The sequence below is a fragment of the Fragaria vesca genome, linkage group LG2 (genome assembly GCF_000184155.1).
Source record: "Fragaria vesca subsp. vesca linkage group LG2, FraVesHawaii_1.0, whole genome shotgun sequence".
Classification (NCBI taxonomy): Eukaryota; Viridiplantae; Streptophyta; class Magnoliopsida; order Rosales; family Rosaceae; genus Fragaria; species Fragaria vesca.
In genome coordinates this window covers 17,766,236-17,786,553 of record NC_020492.1, presented here as the reverse complement: position 1 = coordinate 17,786,553, position 20,318 = coordinate 17,766,236, and the positions used below count along the sequence as shown (strand labels likewise).

At 35.8% G+C, this 20,318-nt stretch overlaps 1 protein-coding gene across 1 annotated transcript; it reads right to left on the bottom strand.

The window, feature by feature from the left end:
- Positions 1–2,258: 2,258 nt before the first annotated feature.
- On the bottom strand, positions 2,259–7,743 carry LOC101296626 (protein-tyrosine kinase 2-beta-like). Its single transcript, XM_004290706.1, has 16 exons — positions 7,441–7,743; positions 6,934–7,048; positions 6,244–6,323; positions 6,037–6,156; positions 5,563–5,617; positions 5,210–5,320; positions 4,888–4,938; positions 4,598–4,773; positions 4,402–4,509; positions 3,906–3,979; positions 3,618–3,793; positions 3,418–3,513; positions 3,076–3,156; positions 2,937–2,990; positions 2,613–2,747; positions 2,259–2,479 (listed from the first exon to the last, which is right to left on the bottom strand). Exons 1-16 carry the CDS (start codon positions 7,647–7,649, stop codon positions 2,405–2,407), a joined length of 1,716 nt encoding a protein of 571 aa, XP_004290754.1. The 5' UTR covers positions 7,650–7,743; the 3' UTR covers positions 2,259–2,404.
- Between the last annotated feature and the right edge of the window lie 12,575 nt (positions 7,744–20,318).

The window sequence follows — 20,318 nt, the reverse complement described above, 5'->3', positions numbered from 1 at the left end:
AATGTCGTAGTATCTATGCTTACTGATACCAATATTGTGTGTCAATTGTGTTATGTACTCATTATGTAAAAGCAGTAGCATTCTATAATGTCTACAGTACTTTTCTGTTCTTTTGATTGTATCTTTGTGCAACTATGAAAGTATTTTTAGCATATTGGTGTCAAATTTACATTTTTGTGCCATTTAAACTTCATGCCTTTGCTGCTTTACTTTATGGAAATATTACTGAATATTGCGGTGAATTCAAGTGGTAGAGAGTGCCCTATGATGTGGTCTTACTGCTGGTTTTGGCTTTGTTTTTGATGATTTGGAAATGATTCTGTATATATAATATGTCTATATTGAATAGTTTTTGGAGTCATAGAAGACAATAGTGAGCTACCTAATTAGTACTCGTGAGTGGTTTTGTATTCATAAATTTGGTGATCATGTAGGAAAATAAGCTAGAGAAATACAGTGCTGCTTTTGTGACATGTTCTGTGTTTGTAGTTTTCTCATTGTATAGTAGTATATTTTCAAAATATTGATAGTATCTTTCTATGTCTATATTAGTATTTTAACATCATGATGTCAGTAACTTTTATTTTCATTGTTGTTTTTAGTTTTCATTTCAAATACTAATATTTTGTTGTGCATTTGTTCTTTGCAGAAATCTCATGTGAATATGGATATTGAAGCCTCTCTTAACCAAGAGATCATTTGACTAACCAAGAAATATTTGAAATAAAGTCGCGTGCTAATCAAGAATGGCAAAACCACGGAAGTAGCTTTATAAAACTATTGCAGTAGACTTTCTAAACTATAACAATAGCTTTTTTAAAGTACAAAAGTAGCTTTATACATAATTATATCATTGTAAAAAGTTACATAATTTTAGTATTTTTTTAATATCTGTACTAGTATCTTTTCAACACGATAATAATATTTTGTATATACAATCAAAGCGTTTTCAACTTCTATGCTAGTATTTTTCTCAATCTCAGATGAGTAGATTTTGTTGCTGGTGGTAGTAGTTTTTGTTGGTGGCGATAGTATCTTTTATTGGTTGTGGTAGTATCTTTTGTTGGTGGCAGTAGTACCTCTGGCTGCTGGCGGTGGTATTTTTTTTGTTGCTGACAATAGTATTTTTTGTTGGTGGCGGTAGTAGCTTTTGTTGCTATCAGTAGTAGCTTTTGTTGCTATCGGTAGTAGCTTTCTTTGCTGGTGGCAGTAGCTTTTTTAGCTATCGGTAATATCTTTTGTTGTCAGTGGTAATAGTTTTCTTTGCCATGGGTAGTAGCTTTTGTTGCTATCGGTGGTAGCTTTCTTTGCTGTGGCAGTAGTTCTTTTTGCTATCGGTAGTATCTTTTTGTCAATGGTAGTAACTTTCTTTGTCGGTAGTAGTATCTTTTGTTGTCAGTGGTAGTATGTTTTGTGGTCGCTAGAATCCTCACAGATGATTAGTATCTTTTGTTGTCAGTGGTAGTATGTTTTGTGGTCGCTAGAATCCTCACAGATGGTCGGCCGGAAAGTTTACTGGAGGTTGACCAAAAAGTTCGTCGGAGGTCGGCCGGAGACCTCGCCGGAGGTCAATCGAAGACTATTTGTGATTGTTGACTTTGGCATTTTTATAAATATAAAAGAGACTCTAATTTTTTGGTTGGATGACAGTTTATAATTTTATTAAACTTTAATACCTAATATAAGACTGTATTTAGACTTAGATAGACTTACATGGATAAAAATATTTCAATAGACCTATATGGAAGAAAATATCTCTAAGTAAACTTTTATGTAATTGACCCAAATAGTTTTCAACCAGCAATAGACGCGCCTCGGTTAGACCCTCATTAGCTGCGTCATTGCCCCAAGCGCAAAGATGCTTGTTCTCAAAGCCTGCTTCCCATTTTATATCCGCTGGCCGACACAGGTTTTGCCACTCCACTGATGTGGGATCTCCAATTGTATCCCTCATACCAGAAGTTTTGCGACAACATGCTCTTTGAAGAATAATTGAGAATCATATCCGGTAAAATTTGCGCAGAGTTCAGATAATATTGACTTGTAATTATTTCATCCCAAGAAATCCGACGTACAGTAGCCAAAACTAATTACAAACCCTGGAATTTGGTGAAACAATAACTCATGACAATTTCTGTCATTGTGAAGCCGCAGGATAATTGAAAAGTTACAATGCTCAGCCAGACCGATACCGTTCCATGGTAATATTAAGTTGCTATGATATAGAAAGAGAAACCAAAGAAACAAAAGCAACGGTCGGTTGTTAAAAAAATTGACTATCAAATATGAACTAGAAAAGACGTAGATATGAGGGTGTTACACTGTACATGATATGTGAAAAATAGATGGGGAATTCCCCATGCTGTAGTCCTCGGCTTTTGTTATAAATATCTATGTGCCTTAATTAGTGATGACCTCGTCTAAGGACGGACAGAAAACCTCCTGATGACTTGCGTCGTTCTTCTCCTTCATCACCAATCTGATTCAAAAAAGAAAAAAAGAACTCATGTAAGCATCATCTAGGAGCAATTTTAAAGCTTTGAACTCGTTATTAAGACAAGCTTTTTCAATGGCTAAAAGCTAATACAACTAGCAAGTGACGAAGAGATTACCTCCTTGGCTAATGGAAGCAGCATCTCTATGATTTCTGAGAAGTCGGGTCTTAATGCTGGATCTTGTTGCCAGCATTTCTCAAGCAACTCAGTAAGCTTTGGATGAGTTTGCTTTGGGATGGTTGGCCGTAAGCCCTGGAAATCATGAAACTCAAATATAATTAACTAACAGTTGCATTATAAACTTGTCCATTCTAAATCATCACTTGTCCCCCGGCAGGTATTGTATAACAAATTTATCAAGAAAACCAAGTCTAACACAAAACAAGTAGAATGTCCATGCTAGCGAAACTGACTATGCAATTTGGGGAATCAATAGTATACCTTTTGGACCACTCCAACAGCTGCTTGTAGTGGGGTCAGGTATTCGTATGGAAGCTGCAGATTGTAACAGGATACAATCTTGAAAACGAGCAAAAATAATATAGAACAATGGTAATAGAACTGCTTCAACAAGCAATACCTTTCCAGTCAGCAACTCCCACAACACAATTCCAAAGCTAAACACATCAGCCTTGTGGTCATATGGCTTGTGTTCTATAACCTTCAATGCAAAAGAACTGTTGTAAGGAAATGACAACATAAGAAACATATCCGAATTCAGGTAATGGTAAAATATCAGTAACTATAATGGTTTCCAACTCTTCATCATCATGAGCCAATGTAACACTAGGTTTATGAAAAATCAAAAATCTAGTGGAAGTTGGCATCATGTCAGTTGAAGAAGCTAGTTATGTGGAGCTCTCTCTCGCTCTCTCTCGCTCTCTCACACACACACAAAAGTTTTAGGGATGGCAGTGCATACCTCTGGAGCCATCCACCTATATGTCCCAGTTTCTGCCGTCATTACTCCTGATTGAGATATGACTCTGGCAACCCCAAAATCAGCAACCTTGACAACCTGTAAGGTGAAGCGCATGTCAGGAATGTTTCTACAAATATTAGAGTCTGCATTAACACCGAGAATTTCTTTATTGACATGGAAAATGTCGCTGGGTCTCTTACTTCATTTTCATCCATCAAGAGATTGGCAGCTTTTAAATCCCTGTGGATTATTTTATTCTGGTGCAAGTATGTCATTCCCTTGGAAACATCAATTGCAACCTTGAGCAATGATGGGAGCTTAAAAACACCCTTTTGTTTATGTAAGTAGTCGTACACACTTCCACCAGACATATATTCTGCATAAATACAAATATGCATATAAGAAAAGGCAAATATCTAACACAATGAAGTGAGAACTAAGAATTTCATTTGAATTACCAAAAATATCATCCACTCTTTGGAACTCACCTGTTACAATACACAAGCTTGGGGTCTTGGTACATGCACCAATGAATTGTACAACATTCTTATGTCGAACTTTCCTACAAGGTTCAAAGACGCTGTTAAACTAGCGATGGAAAAAGATTTTCTGGAAAGACACAATAGCAGAATTTGACCCCTCCTCCCACCCACATCTTCTTGAAGAAGACAAGGAATAATGTAGTGAATGATGTTAATATGTTAAATCCAATCACAAAAATCGATATAACTGTTGAGTAGAGCCATCTAATATATTAAGTGAGTTCATTTCTTACGGTTCCTAAAACCACACATGTGCTCTATTTTCTAGAGAGAAAGTACAATTACAAGAAATCAATGGCCTTATATTATCGCTCTTCAAACAACAACTGACGAGTAAAATTTTAGTCCTAGGTGTTTTCTCATGTGGGAATTTACTTTCTGGGAAATAACTCAGGTCCACTAAAATGGAAGAGCACATGGAGATCAATATGATTTGACATACCTCATGATAAAAACTTCTTGGGCAAAATCTTTTTGCATGTCCGAATTGACACACTCAGGCTTGAGGACTTTTATGGCCACTTCTTGACTACAGTATGTACCTTTGTATCTGATCAAATCCAACCGGTCAATAAATTGCCGCTCAAAAGAGCATGCTTAGCTTGGAGATTAAAGAATATAAAATATTTAGGACTTACAGATCACCACAGGACCCAGATGCAACTTTGTTTCCAAATTTTAACTGTTTAGGATCAATTTCCCATACATCAGTCCCATCATTGGGTATAGTCAGATGATTAGGCTCAGATTTGATCACTACTTGATCATGATCGCTACCAGAAGATGGTGATCGATGTATTGGCCAGGGTCCCTGCTCAGAAACATGAGGCATAAGATCTCATAAGATTGCAATTTCACAAGTTGGCATTACTCAACGTGACCACCCCTACTGAATATTGCATAAATGAATTAAGTAACAGAAAATCACCTCAATCTTCAAAACTTCCTTTTCCAATGCAGTCTTGAGCTGCTCTGTTTCCTGTATCGACATTATTTCTGTCACTCAGTTGCTTGTTGTAAAATAAGATAAAATTTGCTATTTGTATACAGGTAAAACCTGAAACTATAATGATTCCTTTTTAAATTGTTCTAACCAAAAACCATCCTTACCATGCAATGCTAAATAGACAACATGAAATATTTACTACAATGGACGAGAGTGTGACTTTCTCTCAATTGCATACTTCACATATATGATGTATCTTTAGCCAGTGATTACATGAATAATCTACGAGTCTGAATGTATGTACCTCGTAAGGCCAGCCGTCAACAACAAAGACATCCAAGGAGTAACCATCCAGCGTGGAAAATGCATGCGCTTCTTGGATGTTCAGCCCAATCTCCGCAAGCAAGGAAGTCAGCTGCAAAATTTATTGTGAGAGCCATGACAATGAAAATGAGAGATACTATGACTGAATGATATATTCTTCTGATATAATTATGTATTTTATGTGCAAGATTAGTCGAGTATTGGATGTGCTTATCTAAGCAGTATGCAAAGTTCCCAAACTCAAAGTAGATTTACTGCCACAAGCTTAGTATGTCTACGGAAAGAGAGATTAAGGACAACTTGTTTACTTTCAGGTAAAGACCGATCAAATACCTGACTGAGTAGTTTTGGCTTGTCATCTGTTGAGAAAGTGATTTCATGCATGGGCCTGCATCATTTAAACCAAAACTCATTACAATTCATAAGCAATTGCAGTCGCTTTGCTTCACAAGTGTCATAAAAATCATCAATATAGAGTGCAGTTGAAAATAAAAAATAAAAATAATTTAAAGACATTAATTTGATGAAGATGGTATCATGCAGTGCATCAGGATCTTAAAAATAAATTTAGTTTTGAATTCAGTATCAAATCATTTCTGGCAAACAACTAATTGCCAATCTAAAACGACTGAAAAGGATACATAATTGAAATATCATCACACTTAACTGAAGATGATTTCCAAAAGCTTTCATTGCAACTAACTTAAATATAGAATATAGAAGGTATTTTAGTCAAGCATACTGAAACTATTTATAAAAGAAAAGAAAAAAAAAAAAAAAAAAAGAAGGAGAGAAATGGCTACTTACCGACTCAACTGTGTGTTGGCATGTACAGAATGTTCATCATCTTGATCGTCAGATTTATTCGATTCCAGTGCAAGGGCTTCAAGGTTGGGCGATGAGCCGAATGCTGGAGGTGGATGTATGCTGGAATTTGAGAAGGCATTAGTAATGCTCAACAATAATCAGGCAGTAAAACGAACATGATAACAAAAGTAAACAAATCAAGTTTACCTTTGTCTGCCAGATAACTTTGAACTTTGAGCAGCATCTTTACCTGGAGAATCTGAATTCCCATCTGAGGTTGGATGAACCTATACATATGATCCAGAATATGTGCAACAAAGTTAAAGAATGACAATTGGTGAAAAATTGAAAGAGAAAAATCACAGCAGAAGATTTGAGACTTGTTCTGAAAACGGACTTTATTACTAAAGTCTTTTGACTTCTTAAAACTTAAAAGTCTACAGTTGATAGGTGGCATGATTTTCCACACACCATGTAAAGAAACATACAATTCTTATATGAATTAGTCAAGGGTAATTACTGTGTCAATAGGCCTCATGGAGAAAAAGAACGCAATCCAAGTCTTAATATCATTTTCATCTAACAACTTATATTATACCACATAGGACTCCCTATTCCTTAATAACATTATTTCAAACATCTTTGAACGTAACATGAAGATAAAGCTTATTTATGTAATGACAACTCAGACCTCATCCACATCCAATTTTTAGGCCTAAGCAAGAAAAGATTGAACTGAATCCCCGGTGAAAATGACAACATACAAGCCAGAGAAACTGACAAGATCAAACAGCTAGCCATAAGCATCAAAAACATGTAAATGGCAGAAGAATCTTCCATCTGGAAAACACCGATTCCCTAAGGCATATTAAAGATATGCACTATACATCAGCTAACCTGTACGAGCCGGACTTCGATGGCCGGTCTCTGAGCAGGATCATGAGCCAAATGCAGCAACCTTTTATGCATCAGAACATCTTCTGCCCTCTCCACATTCACATCCAACGCGTACCTATTTACACAGACGACGATTGTTTCAAATCCTCAAAAACTAAACAACAAACAAATCACAACAATAATTTACCAGTAAAAACAAATACTTAAAAGCACGAGAGACACTGATCTACTTCAATAAAAAAAAATGCAGATTTCCAACCGACTCCACAGTAATGTGCTTGAAATCTCTACACCTCAGAACTAACAAAAACACATGCCATAACGTGAAGAACAAGATCACTGCCAAAAAAAGACGAGAAAAAAAAAATACCATTTCCAAAATCCACAAACTCGTCTGTGAAATACGAAGAGATTAAAGATGAACCAGAATCCTACACATGCATATCACATCGTCTCAAAAAAAAAAATTGGAAGAAAAAAAAGAGTTGAGGTAAAAGGTAAAGGTACCGAGTGGGGAGGCGGTTAAAGTGAGCCCAAAGGTCTTCATCGAAGCCAGGGTGAAGAGCCTCGTCGTTGTCGGAATCCTTGAGGCGGCGAAGGACCTCATTGTAGACCTGACGCTTCTGGCGCTGTTGCCGTGACTGCGACTGAGCCGGAGACGACGTGTCGTGCAGTACTGCTCTACTCCCGCAGCTCTCGTGGTCCTCAATCACCATTTCAGAGAGAGAGAATGACGCCGCGGAAATTGAAGCCAGTGAAAAAAATACCGGAGAGAAAATGCGAGAGAGAGAGATCGTTTTTTTTACTACGACGACGGAGGTCTGGGTTTATATGGAGGACGCGGATTTGCGAGAGGAAGAGAGAGAGGGTTCAGTCAGAGAATTATATATAAGAGTTTCGGAAAATAAAAATTACGACCAAGATAAAAATTGGATTTTTTATATACGAGAGCTCGCGGAATGTTAAACGGCGTAGTGCGCACCATTGGTGATGAATCGCGCCGATGTGGATTCTACCTCTACCCACGCTGATCGTACTTTCCATTCTTGCTTCTATGTTATTTTATTTTATTTTTAATCATCATTTAATTAAGTTGATATTTTTTACTTACGGACAATATTTAGCATGTTATTTTATTTCTATTTTTAATCATCATTTAATTAAGTCGATATTTCTTACTTACGGACAATATTTAGCATGGTTTGTCCTAAAAAAGTTAGCTTCAAACTAGAATTGTTGTTCAAATAAATTTAGTCGAGTACATTAATAAATTTTTGTTTAGCCTTCTTTTTCACTTAATTTAAGTTTTTTGAACAAGAATTCCCGTTTTTGAGATGCTCTATTGTATCCGGAAACTACAACATACAAAATTACACATGAGCTTGTTAGCTTTGATGCCAAGCATAAGAGGATATGCACTTTTGTTTTTCGATGGATAAGAGGATATTCCCCTTGGCACAAAGATTTTCAATGTTGTTGTTGTTAGGATGAATATATATTAGCCTCACTTTGTTGTAGTGGAAACCTAACATCACTACTCAATATAATGTTGTTTTATTTTTTAAAGATGAAAAATCACATGTTATGTAAGAGTGGTTGATGTCAATTTCTTTTCGAAACACATATTAAAAGCAAATAGAGTAACTGATACAATAGCGAACTCAACATCGAAACTTGGTATAAGATCCTACCATGTGTTGGCATTCACGAGAATTTTACTTTGTGTTTTAATTTTAACAGTTTTTTTTTATCAACATTCACGTTTTAAGCTTAGTTCTAATAATTTTTAGTGACTTAAGATCTCATGGATTTAAATCGATATTTTTTTATCAACAAAATAACTAAAATATTACAACAAGTCTATTATAAATCGATTTTTTTGACAATACATACAATGAGATTTATTATAATTTTGAAAAAAGTTACAAAACAAAAACAAAAGAATAAAAATTGCTTGAAAATCGGGTCTTAAGAGTTGGAATTAAGTAGTGGGATTTTCTTTAGTTTAATAAATAATCAAAAAACAATCGCTATGAATCCGTGATGCCAAAGCCACCTCCTTTGTGGGCCAATAAGACCATTGAATCCCCCCTCAGTCTCCCACTCACATAACCCCACAGTTCACCTAAAGCGGACACAAAAGTGGCATGTTCTGGGTGCCCAAGGCTTTGGATAAGCTCGTTGCAGAAAGACCATGTTAGCCCTACTAATCATCGACCCATCTGACGTGGTATCAGGGGTAGGACCAAGATTTTGGCTCCTAATTGCTTGGAGGAGAGGGGACCAGCTTATTCGAAATAGACCGCCAGCTTCCGCGAGGGCAGAAACGTAAATTCCGACTTGCCGTCAGTTTCTGAGATTCATATGGAAAACGTGAGGGGCAGAGGAATAAAGGTTTGATGGTTTCAGTTGATGCAGGCTTTTGAGGTGGAGGATGAACAGAACGGAGTATAGGTAATAGGGCGAGAGCGATAAGAAGCGTGACGCTTCAATTACGTGCCTTTCCTTTTTGCCTTCTTACTTTTCTTGCAACTTAGACAAAAGCTATAGGACGGTGACGTTTTTTGTAGTATTGTTCCTCAAACTTGGATACCCATCTCTTACTTTGAAGTAAAAATCTTAGTCACCATCGTCGATGGTTATCTTTTGGGATCATCCTACACTTGGCTAAGGTTGCATCACCCGATTGTCGTGTGGGATTATGAGTTATGTTTGTTTGGACGGTTTAACATATATTTCATTTGTTAGAGCGACTTGTAGAACTGTTTGTGCGTGTAGTATGATCGTCATTCAGTGCGATTGATATACGTATCAAGTTTGGCTTGTACATAGTCTGTTTATAACATATTTAAAGCCACATTTAAAATTTATATATTGTAGTCGTAAACAGCTCATACAGGAATCATGAGATTTTAATATGGGTAAAACACAACTGCAACGAGGATAATAATAATACAATGTGAAACTAAACGTAGTACCGCTCTCGATTTTGAGATGAGAAATGAAGTTGTACTACACATGAAAGATGTTGAATATAACAATTAAGTTGATAATATCTGCGTCCCGTAAGCTAAACATGCAAATCGTGAATGTGGATTAGAGTGTTGAATATAATAGTTAGATTTCAAAGACCAAAGACGTTGTTAGGTGCATAATAAGTAGCTTCTTTCAAGCAAGAACCAACTAAACTAATCACAGTTAAGGATTAAGAATCACGTGGGATGAGGAAACCCGGCATCGCGCACCCACGTGGCGGGGCGAGGTAGCTGTTGACCTGGAGAAGCCAACAGAGGATTCGCATCCTCAGAGGAATAAACCGAAGGCGGACGACGTGGAAGACCACGTGTCCTCCACGTGGAGGGGAGGGTCGGCCGGAAAACTGGAATAAGTGACCCTTGGAGGAACTGAAGGGGCAGAAAAGAGAGAGGAAGAAGATGAGGATTGGGAAATGGCGCGAGACGAAGAAGAATGGGATCCTCGCTCGAAGAAGATTAATATAGAATAAGAAATGTGGGAGCGGAAGATCAAAGTCCAACCCATGTTTATGGTGGCCAAGTATATAAAAGCTTATCCTGAGCAACTGTTGGGGTTTGGAGTTCATCGGAATATATAAGACTGTTGAGAAGAAAACGATAAGGTTTGGTCAGGGTCCTGAGGTGGGTCCAAATGTTTTGAGCTTGGAGTTGGGAACTGTCTGTATAAAACCTAAGGGATATATGATATGTCCTTCTTGTCTAGGTGGGAGATAAGATTGAAAATGAAAACCCTAGCTAGCTTACAGCAATGCAGCATGCATGTTTGTGCTGACAGCCTAACCCTGATGCCCTACATATCAATTCTTATATATGATGATGAAAATAGAAAGCGGATTCCGGTATATATTAGAGCATCTTCCATGGATTTATACAAGTTATCGTATATATTATCAATTTCGACGACTTACTAAACTATCTTTTTTGTTATCTTTAACTCGTCACCACATGTATACGTTTGTTAAATGAATAGTGTAATCATTAAATTAACAATTTACTTCAATCTTGTACAATCTACAATCTACGTGTCCATTCTTACGGACATAAAATGTATTGTTTATATGTCACATATTCAGGTTTACATTCTTTTATCCAGAGACGGATCCATATGTAAATAAGCCTAGGCACTCGCCTAGGCTGAGTTCTTTAAGTTTACTATGGATTATATAGATTTAGTACATGCAAGCTTTGTAAAAATGGCAAAAATAGGGCAAAACCAGGTGAATTAGGGAAGAAGATTGACGGGCTTCAGCACATTCCTTATTTTTTCTTTAATAACAACTCAAACATTGTTATCTTTATACTACATTGAAGAGACAAAGATTAAAATTGATCAATTTGAAAGCTCTTACTATCAATTTTGTTTTGCCTTACTTGACGAAATTTATGGATCCGCCGCTGCTAGCTTCTACCTGCAATAATTTTGGAGCCAATGATCGAACACACCACATGTACATGTAACATGTTAATGTCGAGCTTGGAGATTAACACACAGCACTTGGTGATTGTTTCATTTTATTTTTGTTACTAAAAAGATATGCATGTAATGGATTTGCATAAAAGCAAATAACATCCAACTCTAAAAAAGCCAAATACTTGGCAAATTGATTTATGGAACAAATTTGACTTGAGCAAAGCTAAAGGAAGCAGCAGGCAAGTTTCGAATAATATCATCAATATTGACATGCATGCCAGTAATCCCAAAGGCACAAAATGCAATCCTTAATAATATTACATAGAAAATCAAATTAGAGTTGATCCTTATAGTCAATAAACATGTGCAAGTATGTATTTGATTAGAATAAATACAAGGGAATTCGAACGATCCAAACAATGAGCTAGCTGGATTGTATTAGTTTTGTGATTATTAGTTACATTTTGTATGAATATATAGTTGCCGAAATCAAAGGGTATGTGGATTCAATGAATCTAGACAACTTTGAGAATATTCATTGAATGAGGACAAGATCTTAGCTATTATGCAGAAAACCGTGTCTGTCACCTTTCCTGTGATTTCATCATGTACCTAGTTGCCTCTAGGAGTCTAGGTTTTGCTTGTTCTTGCAATTCATTCATTTCATTCATTCTGTGTTGGGTTGAAAGTTGAAACCATATAAAAGATTTACGGTGCGGGTTGGATTTGTGACATACATGTAACATGGAACATGTTAATGCAAATCAAATCGATCAATCAAATATCTTTTTTCTCTATTGGAAGCAAGATATATATCAAATCACCTCGGTTATATTAGCAAGTTAGTAACACCTCTATCTAAATCATTCAGTATTCGGACCGAGGTCCATAACAGTGTCAAAGCAAAGTCAGACTAATCTACTGTCGCAAGCGTATGAACCCAGAGACCTCTCAAACTCAAAATCTAGACATGGGAGTTTCATACTAAACAGCTCAACTAACATAACCACATCGTATATGGTGGTTGGAAGACCTCAATTTTGTGCCAATTTGCCTTACCGGCAGCTGAATGCAGTGGCAGATCTAGGATTTCAACTTGGGGAGGGCTTTAAATTTGGCCGGAGGTAAAAAAAAAATTTCAAATACAACCATGTAAAATGGAAGAGCTCAAGTATACGTTAATAAGTCTTTAAAATAAAGTAGGCATCAATGAAAGTAGAAGAAAATTCTGAAAATCAAAGACAAAATTGAAAACCCAACAAAATTTTCCCCAAAAATTTGGATTTTTTGAGATTTAAGGAGGAGAAGACTAGAAAACTAGACGGAATAGCGGAAGATGAACTGAGGAACTGAAGAATAAAGGCGTAATAAACTACAACAGAAGAGCTCTTTAGCGACCAAGTTTTCTACGAGGAATTTATTTTCGTCAATAAATGTCACTTTTAACGAGGAATATATTGGTTCCTCACTAAATATCATTAGGTTTTCTATGAGAAACATATTTTCCTCACAATTAACCACTTTCTATGACGAAAATTTGTGTTCCTCACTAAAGATGATCATAATTTGGTCGCCTGATTCGTCATGTTATTAGCGAGGAAATATGAGATTTTGGTGAGAAAATTTTTCATCGCAAAATAAACATTTAACGAGGAAATCATGATTTCGTCGTTATTTTTTTGGCGGAAAATAGTGGGAGACCCGCCAAACTTTATGGCGACAAAAGTAAGGTTTCCTCGCTAAAAGTCTATATTCTGCGAGAAATTATTTCCTCGACAAAAAAAACAATTAGCGAGGAAATGATTGTTTTCTCGTTATTAGTTTGGCGGAAAATAGTGGGAGACCCGCCAATCTTTATGGCGACAAAAGTAAGGTTTCCTTGTTAAAAGTCTATATTTTGCGAGAAATTATTTCCTCGTCAAAAGAACCAATTAGTTAGGAAATGATTGTTTCCTCGTTATTAGTTTGACGGAAAACTAAGCAATACCCGCCAAACTTTATGGCGACAAAAGTAAGGTTTCCTCGCTAAAAGTTTATATTTTATGAGAAATTATTTCCTCGTCAAAAGAACCAATTAAAGAGGAAATGATCGTTTCCTCGTTATGAGTTTGGCGGAAAACTGTGCAATACCCGCCAAACTTTATGGCGACAAAAGTATGGTTTTCTCGCTAAAAGTCTATATTCTGCAAGAAATTATTTCCTCGTCAAAAGAACTAATTAGCGAGGAAATAATTATACCCTCTGATTTCACTTATTTACCACTTTAAACTAATGTTGATTTCAATGTGTATGTATAAGGGATAGTTACGAAAAAAGCTATGACAATCATATCTTTTTTTTCTTTTTTTTTTTGAGAGGATGACAATCATATCTTTGGTTGTCTATTTATTACAATTATATTTATTTTCATAATTTTACCTTGGTGCAGTAATAAACTAGATGTTATATAAACAATAATTCAATTCAGGTCTTGAGAGTTACGAATTCCTTTCTCCATTGCCGGTGAACATCCTCCTTGAAGGCTTGAATTTTGTCCAATTCTAGGGTTGTTCTTCTTTTTATATGGGAAGAGTATCTGGGTTTTGTACATTATCAAAACGAAGAAAAAAATTAGATATGGGTTTGTTTCTTTTTCTGTTTTTGGTTTAGGGGTTGGATTTTAGGGTTTGGAGTTTGGGTTTAGGTTTTTTTTTTTTTTTTTTTTTTTTTCCTTTTCTGAATAGTGGGTTTAGGGAATTTTCTTTTCGTCTTTACTTTTTACTTTTTTTAGTAAAAGGGATCACAAGTGTTTTGTATAAGCCGTACTACATTATGTTGATCACATCTTATGGCCGGGCAGTGTTCACAAATATTATTTCTTTGATTTAGTTGATTTACACTTACATATAATCTACTAAACTTAAGACTTGATCATTCTCTAGATAGTCCAATCTTAAAAAGCTTGATCGAGTTCTCAATCATCAATTTAGTTTTCTTTTGCTAAAATCTCCATGATGCATTCTCCTCACTCATATTCGTCTTGAGAGAATTTTTCATTACTTGGATTCTACTCCTCACTAAGATCAAAGAGAATGTTGCTCACCTTGATCTACACATTTTTCCTCACATAGATTTCGCACGCCTCACTCAGATTTTCCTCAAAAGAACTGCTGATGATCGAGGTTCGAGATTTCTCCTAACTTGGATTTTCAACAAAGGGAGTATTCATCACCCAAATTTGATTCGAGGAGATTAGATATACTCCTAATACATATTTTAGTTTAGGGAATTACTTCTAACCTATGTACATCTAAACAAGATATTTCGTCTTGACCAATATCCGGCCTTGACTAGATTTTTACCTTGAATGAGATATATTTCAGCTTCATCATGAATTCATGATAGTCCACTTTGACAAGATTTTCCTGCCTCGACCGGGTGTTCCACCGTAGCTAGATATATCTCAATCATGACTATGATACTTTATTTAAGGCACCAAGTTATTTAGACTAAAATATCTCATTTAACCCTCATGGTAGATCTAGTTGATTTCGTCAGAGTACATAGACAAAACCGTTATTTTACAAGATAGGATATTTAGAGGGGAAAAAAATGAAGAAGAAGAAGCGGGATGTTTCAGTAGGAAAAAGAAAATTAAGGCGCTAATTAAAAAGTAAAAATAAAAAGAAACAATCATAGATAACCCTAAACCCTACTTTCTAAATTGTTATCTCTCAGTCTCTCACCGCATGACGGCATATCCCTATCTTTGACGAACCGTGTTTGAGGCTCTCTCTCTACTTCCCATCTTCATCAGTTATGTTCTACCTCCCCTCTTCAATTAAGTTTTCTTTCTTCTTCGTCCTATGTACCTTTCTTCATCTCTAATTCAATTAATTTAGGTTCGTTTTCTGCAAAATTAAGTTCTGATTATTATTGTAGCTTATATGATTTGGGGCTAATTTCCATTGCTCTTGTATTTTAGGTTTGATTATTTGTAAAATTGACAACTCTTGATTGATTTTTTATTTTTTTTCTTATAATTATTGTTCAAAAACAAAAGCAAGCTTTGATTGAATTAGGTGTGCTGCAGAGTCGGGCTCTCGAGTTCGACAAGGTAAGGTCGCATACTCGCATCATTTTTGGTTCCTTGCATTTTAGAGTTTCGGATAACGTGTTTTGGTTTTTTATATTTTACTAATAAGATGTTCCATTGATTTAGTTCATATATATCAATAAGATGTTCCAGCTTATGGGTCAGACCTAAAAGCATTTCGAACTGATTAAAACTATTCATTGATGGCTTTCACTAATATCTTTTCTGGTTACTAATAGGTAGCACAAACTGGAGATGCAATGTGCAATAGATATCTTTGTACGTAATAAAGTGCAGAATGGGTGAGTAACTTGTTCATGAAGCATACTTATTATAATATATATGTTAACCATGACTATAGATGAAATTGATTGATATAATAAAATTCATTATGTTGTAATTGTGAAGTTGCATGTAATATCTAACTGTATGTCGGTATATATTTTCTTTTTCTAGGATGAAATGATAAAGATGCGAATCGAACTGAGACTACTCAACCTATATATGGAACTCGAATGATTACAGGTGATGAAATTCTAGACCTCCACCATTAAGGATCTCTCAATCGTAAATGAAATGTCTGATAAAGAGTTACAAGTTACAACTACAAGAGACCCAACAATTTGTGGGAACTCAACAACAAAAGATTGGAGGAGCAAGCCAAAAAGTTGGAGGAGGTTCATGGCTAATTTTTCCAGGCAACATCTGTTAGCTTAGTATCCTTATTGGTGAATTTAAACTAGGAGAAATGTTTCTTAGATCACTTTGAATTTGTTATTGGTCTAGTCTAGAGTCTAGACTATTGTTGTTACTACTTATCAAATAAAATTCTTTGATTTTTAGTTTTAATTATTTTGATTATTACAGTAACAATTATCTGTATTTTGAGCGTTTTCCTCGTCATAATTAATTCTGATGAAATGGATTTTCATCGCTATAGGCTATAAAATGTACAACCACAAAAGTAAGATTCATCGCTGTACATAAACAACTTTAGTGACAAAAGTAATTTTTCTTGTTATAGATTATAATATGTACGGCGACAAAAGTAAATTTCCTCGAAATAGACTATACAACTTAAGACGACAAAAATATATTTCCTCGCTATAAACTACATAGTTACGTCGTCAAAGGAAAATTTCCTCGTTATAGTGATACAACCTATAACGACAAAAGTAAAGTTCCTCGCTATAAACCATACAACCTATATCGACAAATGTAAAATTCCTCGTCATTATGTATCTTTAGCGAGGAATACACCATATAACATACAACGACAAATTTAAATTTCCTCGTTATTGAGTTCTTATAACGACGAAAATGGTTTTTTAGAACTTTTATTAAGTATAATTTAAATACTTTTTATGTAGCATTGGCGAGGAAATAATAATTTAGCGATGAAAAAGGTATAAGATTAGGCGAGGAAACATATTGTGGCAAAAGAATAATGGCGAGAAAAGAATATATTCATCGCAAAAAGGATTTCGGGAGAAAATATTATTTTCCTCACGGAAACTTTTCTTGACCACCATACCGCGAGGAACTGGTGACCAAAGTATTTTCCTCGCTAAAATGCTATGGCGAGGAAATATCAGTTTTCAGCGATTAATCATGTATAAACAAAGAGGCGTAATCATGTATATACCTAGTTTTTTTTTAACTAAAAAAAACTTGGTTGGGCTTCTGGAGGAGTGGAGGGGAGTGGAGGTGGAGGGGAAGAGCCGAAGAGGGCTAGGTGATAGGTTTAAGTTGAAGAAGGGTGATTGGGTGAAGAAGGAGGTTGAGGACTTGAGGCAAGTCTGATGAGTGATGACTGATCCACAAGAGATCGAGAATGAGATTGTCTGATTGTGAACTTGGGTGGGTTGGGCTTGGTCACTTGGTGACTCGGCATATATGATATATCACAAAAATATATATATATATATATCTATATCTATACCTTTAGTTTTTTTTTTTTTTTTTGTCCCTAATTTCTTTGGTTGGGTTTGAGCCTCACCCACTTCTATACTGCCTCCGCCCTTTGTATCACTCCATGTATACGGATTTGATCATGCGTACCCAATACATTGGCTGTAGCTAGCTATTGGAACTTTTGTTGTTGCATATGCACAGTAGTCAACGTCTAGTCGAACCCTTACCCCAATTATAAGCTCTAAATTGTGATTATTTGCATGAGGAATTAAGGAGATCGAAGCAGTTTGGTACCCTTACACTGCAGATGATGGACTTTGAGCCTTCTCTTGCCCTACCCTCCAAGAAGAGGCCTCTTGTTGTTTCATTAAGAAAAAGAAATTAAAACAAAGGAGTGAACTTCTGCCAGCATACAGCTAATGAAAATGGGATGATACCGGCATACAAATGTGGGACTTTGTCTTGAATAATTTGTACTAAGATGGTTGTAAATTAGGATCTTAACCGTGTATTATAAATTTAACAAACACAAAGTCCTAATTTTGAATTCCGCGGACCCTTTGTTCTTATGAAAGACAAGAATTAAAATTCGAATACAAGATAATACACAATTTGAAATGATGTTCTTCGATATGAAATAATTTAGGCAATTTACAATTTGGTAAAGCATTTTTTGGATTGGCTTTGTAATAGTAGAGATGAGTGAAGGTGCTTCAGGCAATATTCTTGTGATATTATATCATGAGTTTTGGCCATCCTTTTTATTTATATACCAGTAAAGAAATATTAAAAGTAATAGGCTATAGCTTCTTCGTTTCAACCACCCAATCACATCAAAATTTCTTTAAGTTTTTGTTTCTAGATCTACTAAAATATTGGACGAAACTAAGATGAAAGTTTTGTTGATAAATCATTGATGTTGAAACCCTGAATCAATCAAGGAGCTAATGGCTAAGTCCATGATCAACATACCTAACAACTCGTTGGAAACATGTCATAGAAGAAGACTAGTCATGTCATAAAAGAAGATCACTAGTCGTAATCCTATTATCTATTATCCAGCTTTTCAAAAAAAAGAAAAAGTCCTATTATCCAACCATCTGGACCACCGACTTTGTAAGCAACACCATCACTAACACCAGAGCAAGTACCACAAAGAGCCACGGTCATCAAAGAGACCAATATGCTGCTTCTCTGTAAAAATTGATTCTCATTTATCTTTACAATTATGTTATACATTATATAGGAGTAGCTATTAACAATTTTTACATAAGACAATAAATTTATATTAATAGCAATATCAAAACTGATGCATAATCTTAACAATATCAAAACTAATGCTAAAAATCACAGCAATATCAAATCTGTAATGGAAAAGATTATGGGCTAGATTCATGTTCTCTAACAACCCCCCTTAAACTTGGCGGTCTTGGATGGATAAGTTTGCCAAAAAAGAGCATATGACGGGATCTACGAAGTGGTTTGGTGAGTAAATATACTGGCTAATCCTTGAACGGAATGAAGCATACACGGTAACTTCTAAAAACAACTTTTTCCCTGACAAAGTGGTAGTCAAGCTCTATATATATGCTTGGTGCGTGCGTGGAAAACAGGGTTGGAAGCCATATAAGTGGCACTCAAATTGTTACAGTGCAGTTGAACAAGATATTGAATTCGAACACCAAGTTCATATAATAAGTATCCCAGCCAAGTTGTTCAGCACTTGCATGGGCCAAAGAGCGATATTCGGACTCCGAACTAGAACGAGCAATTGTTGGTTGCTTCTTTGAACAACATGAGATAAGATTAGAGCCAAGGTACACAAGATAGCCATATGTTGAGCGACGAGAATCTGGACAACCAACCCAGTCAACATCAGAATAGGCTGAAAGACAAGCGAAACCTTGTTGCGGAGTAAACAACAACCCATGACTAAGTGATTCTTTTATGTAACGTGAGGCACACGTGGTTGGCTCATGAACTGGGAAACTATGTTACCTGCAAAGGCAATGTCAGGTCGGGTGATGGTGAGGTATTGCAAGGATCCAACAAGCTCACGAAGCGTTGTAGGGTTAGGGAGTAGAGCACCATCAATGACAGTGAGGTTGGTCTTAGCAGACATTGGTGTACTTGCAGTCTTACTAAGAAGAAGGCCATGCTTCAGAAGAAGATCATGTGCATATTTAAGTTGATTGATATATAACCCTTGAGAGACTGTATGAACCTGCAAACCCAGACTTGATCACATCTAGTTATAGGGAATATAGTAAGATCACCATATATAGATATACAAGTTTTTGAACAGGGGATCAATTGAGTTTTCGAACATGAGATTGATCAAACTAACTTTAAAAGTGAAGAAGAATCAACACAAGCACAAAGAAAGAGGAAAGGTTTTTATTTGTATCAACAATTTAACCAATTGATTAGCCATGTTGTTCCGTTCCAAAAAATGGTCACATTTTATCTGTTTTCAACCAATTGAATTACCTTTTCACCGTTCATCCGAGAAACAAGCATTCAGCGTCATTCGATTCCAACCAAAAAAAATAGAAAGAAGAAAAGAGGAAAACTGAAATGAGTACTGGTTATCGGCTAAAACTAGTCACCGATGTTCCAAAGGTACCGGGGCACTAAGAATTTTCTATCAACTGTCTTCAACTTTCATTGTTTCAAGTATGTGCTTGCTGACAGATCCCGATTTCATGAGGCAATAATGTATATCACTAGTATCATTATGCACAGATAGCATATCCTGAATTTCCAGAGTCAGTGGCTACCGAATATTTTGAGCCATGATGATATGATCATCCACTGATGAAAAAGCCCGACAGTGTCTCTTTCAGCAACAGAGGTGTTAAATCTCAACTCATCGGGATATACTCATGAAAGAGAGACCACAAGCAAACCTGAAAAGTTAAGGTCATTGACATCAAAGAGAATCAAGTAA

Coding starts and splice junctions, on each gene's coding strand:
- LOC101296626 (XM_004290706.1), bottom strand. CDS start 7,649: ATGGTGATTGAGGACCACGAGAGCTGCGGGAGTAGAGCAGTACTGCAC. Junction 7,049..7,440: donor TTTAACCGCCTCCCCACTCG/GTACCTTTACCT, acceptor CTGTGTAAATAG/GTACGCGTTGGATGTGAATG. Junction 4,510..4,597: donor TCTGGGTCCTGTGGTGATCT/GTAAGTCCTAAA, acceptor GGATTTGATCAG/ATACAAAGGTACATACTGTA.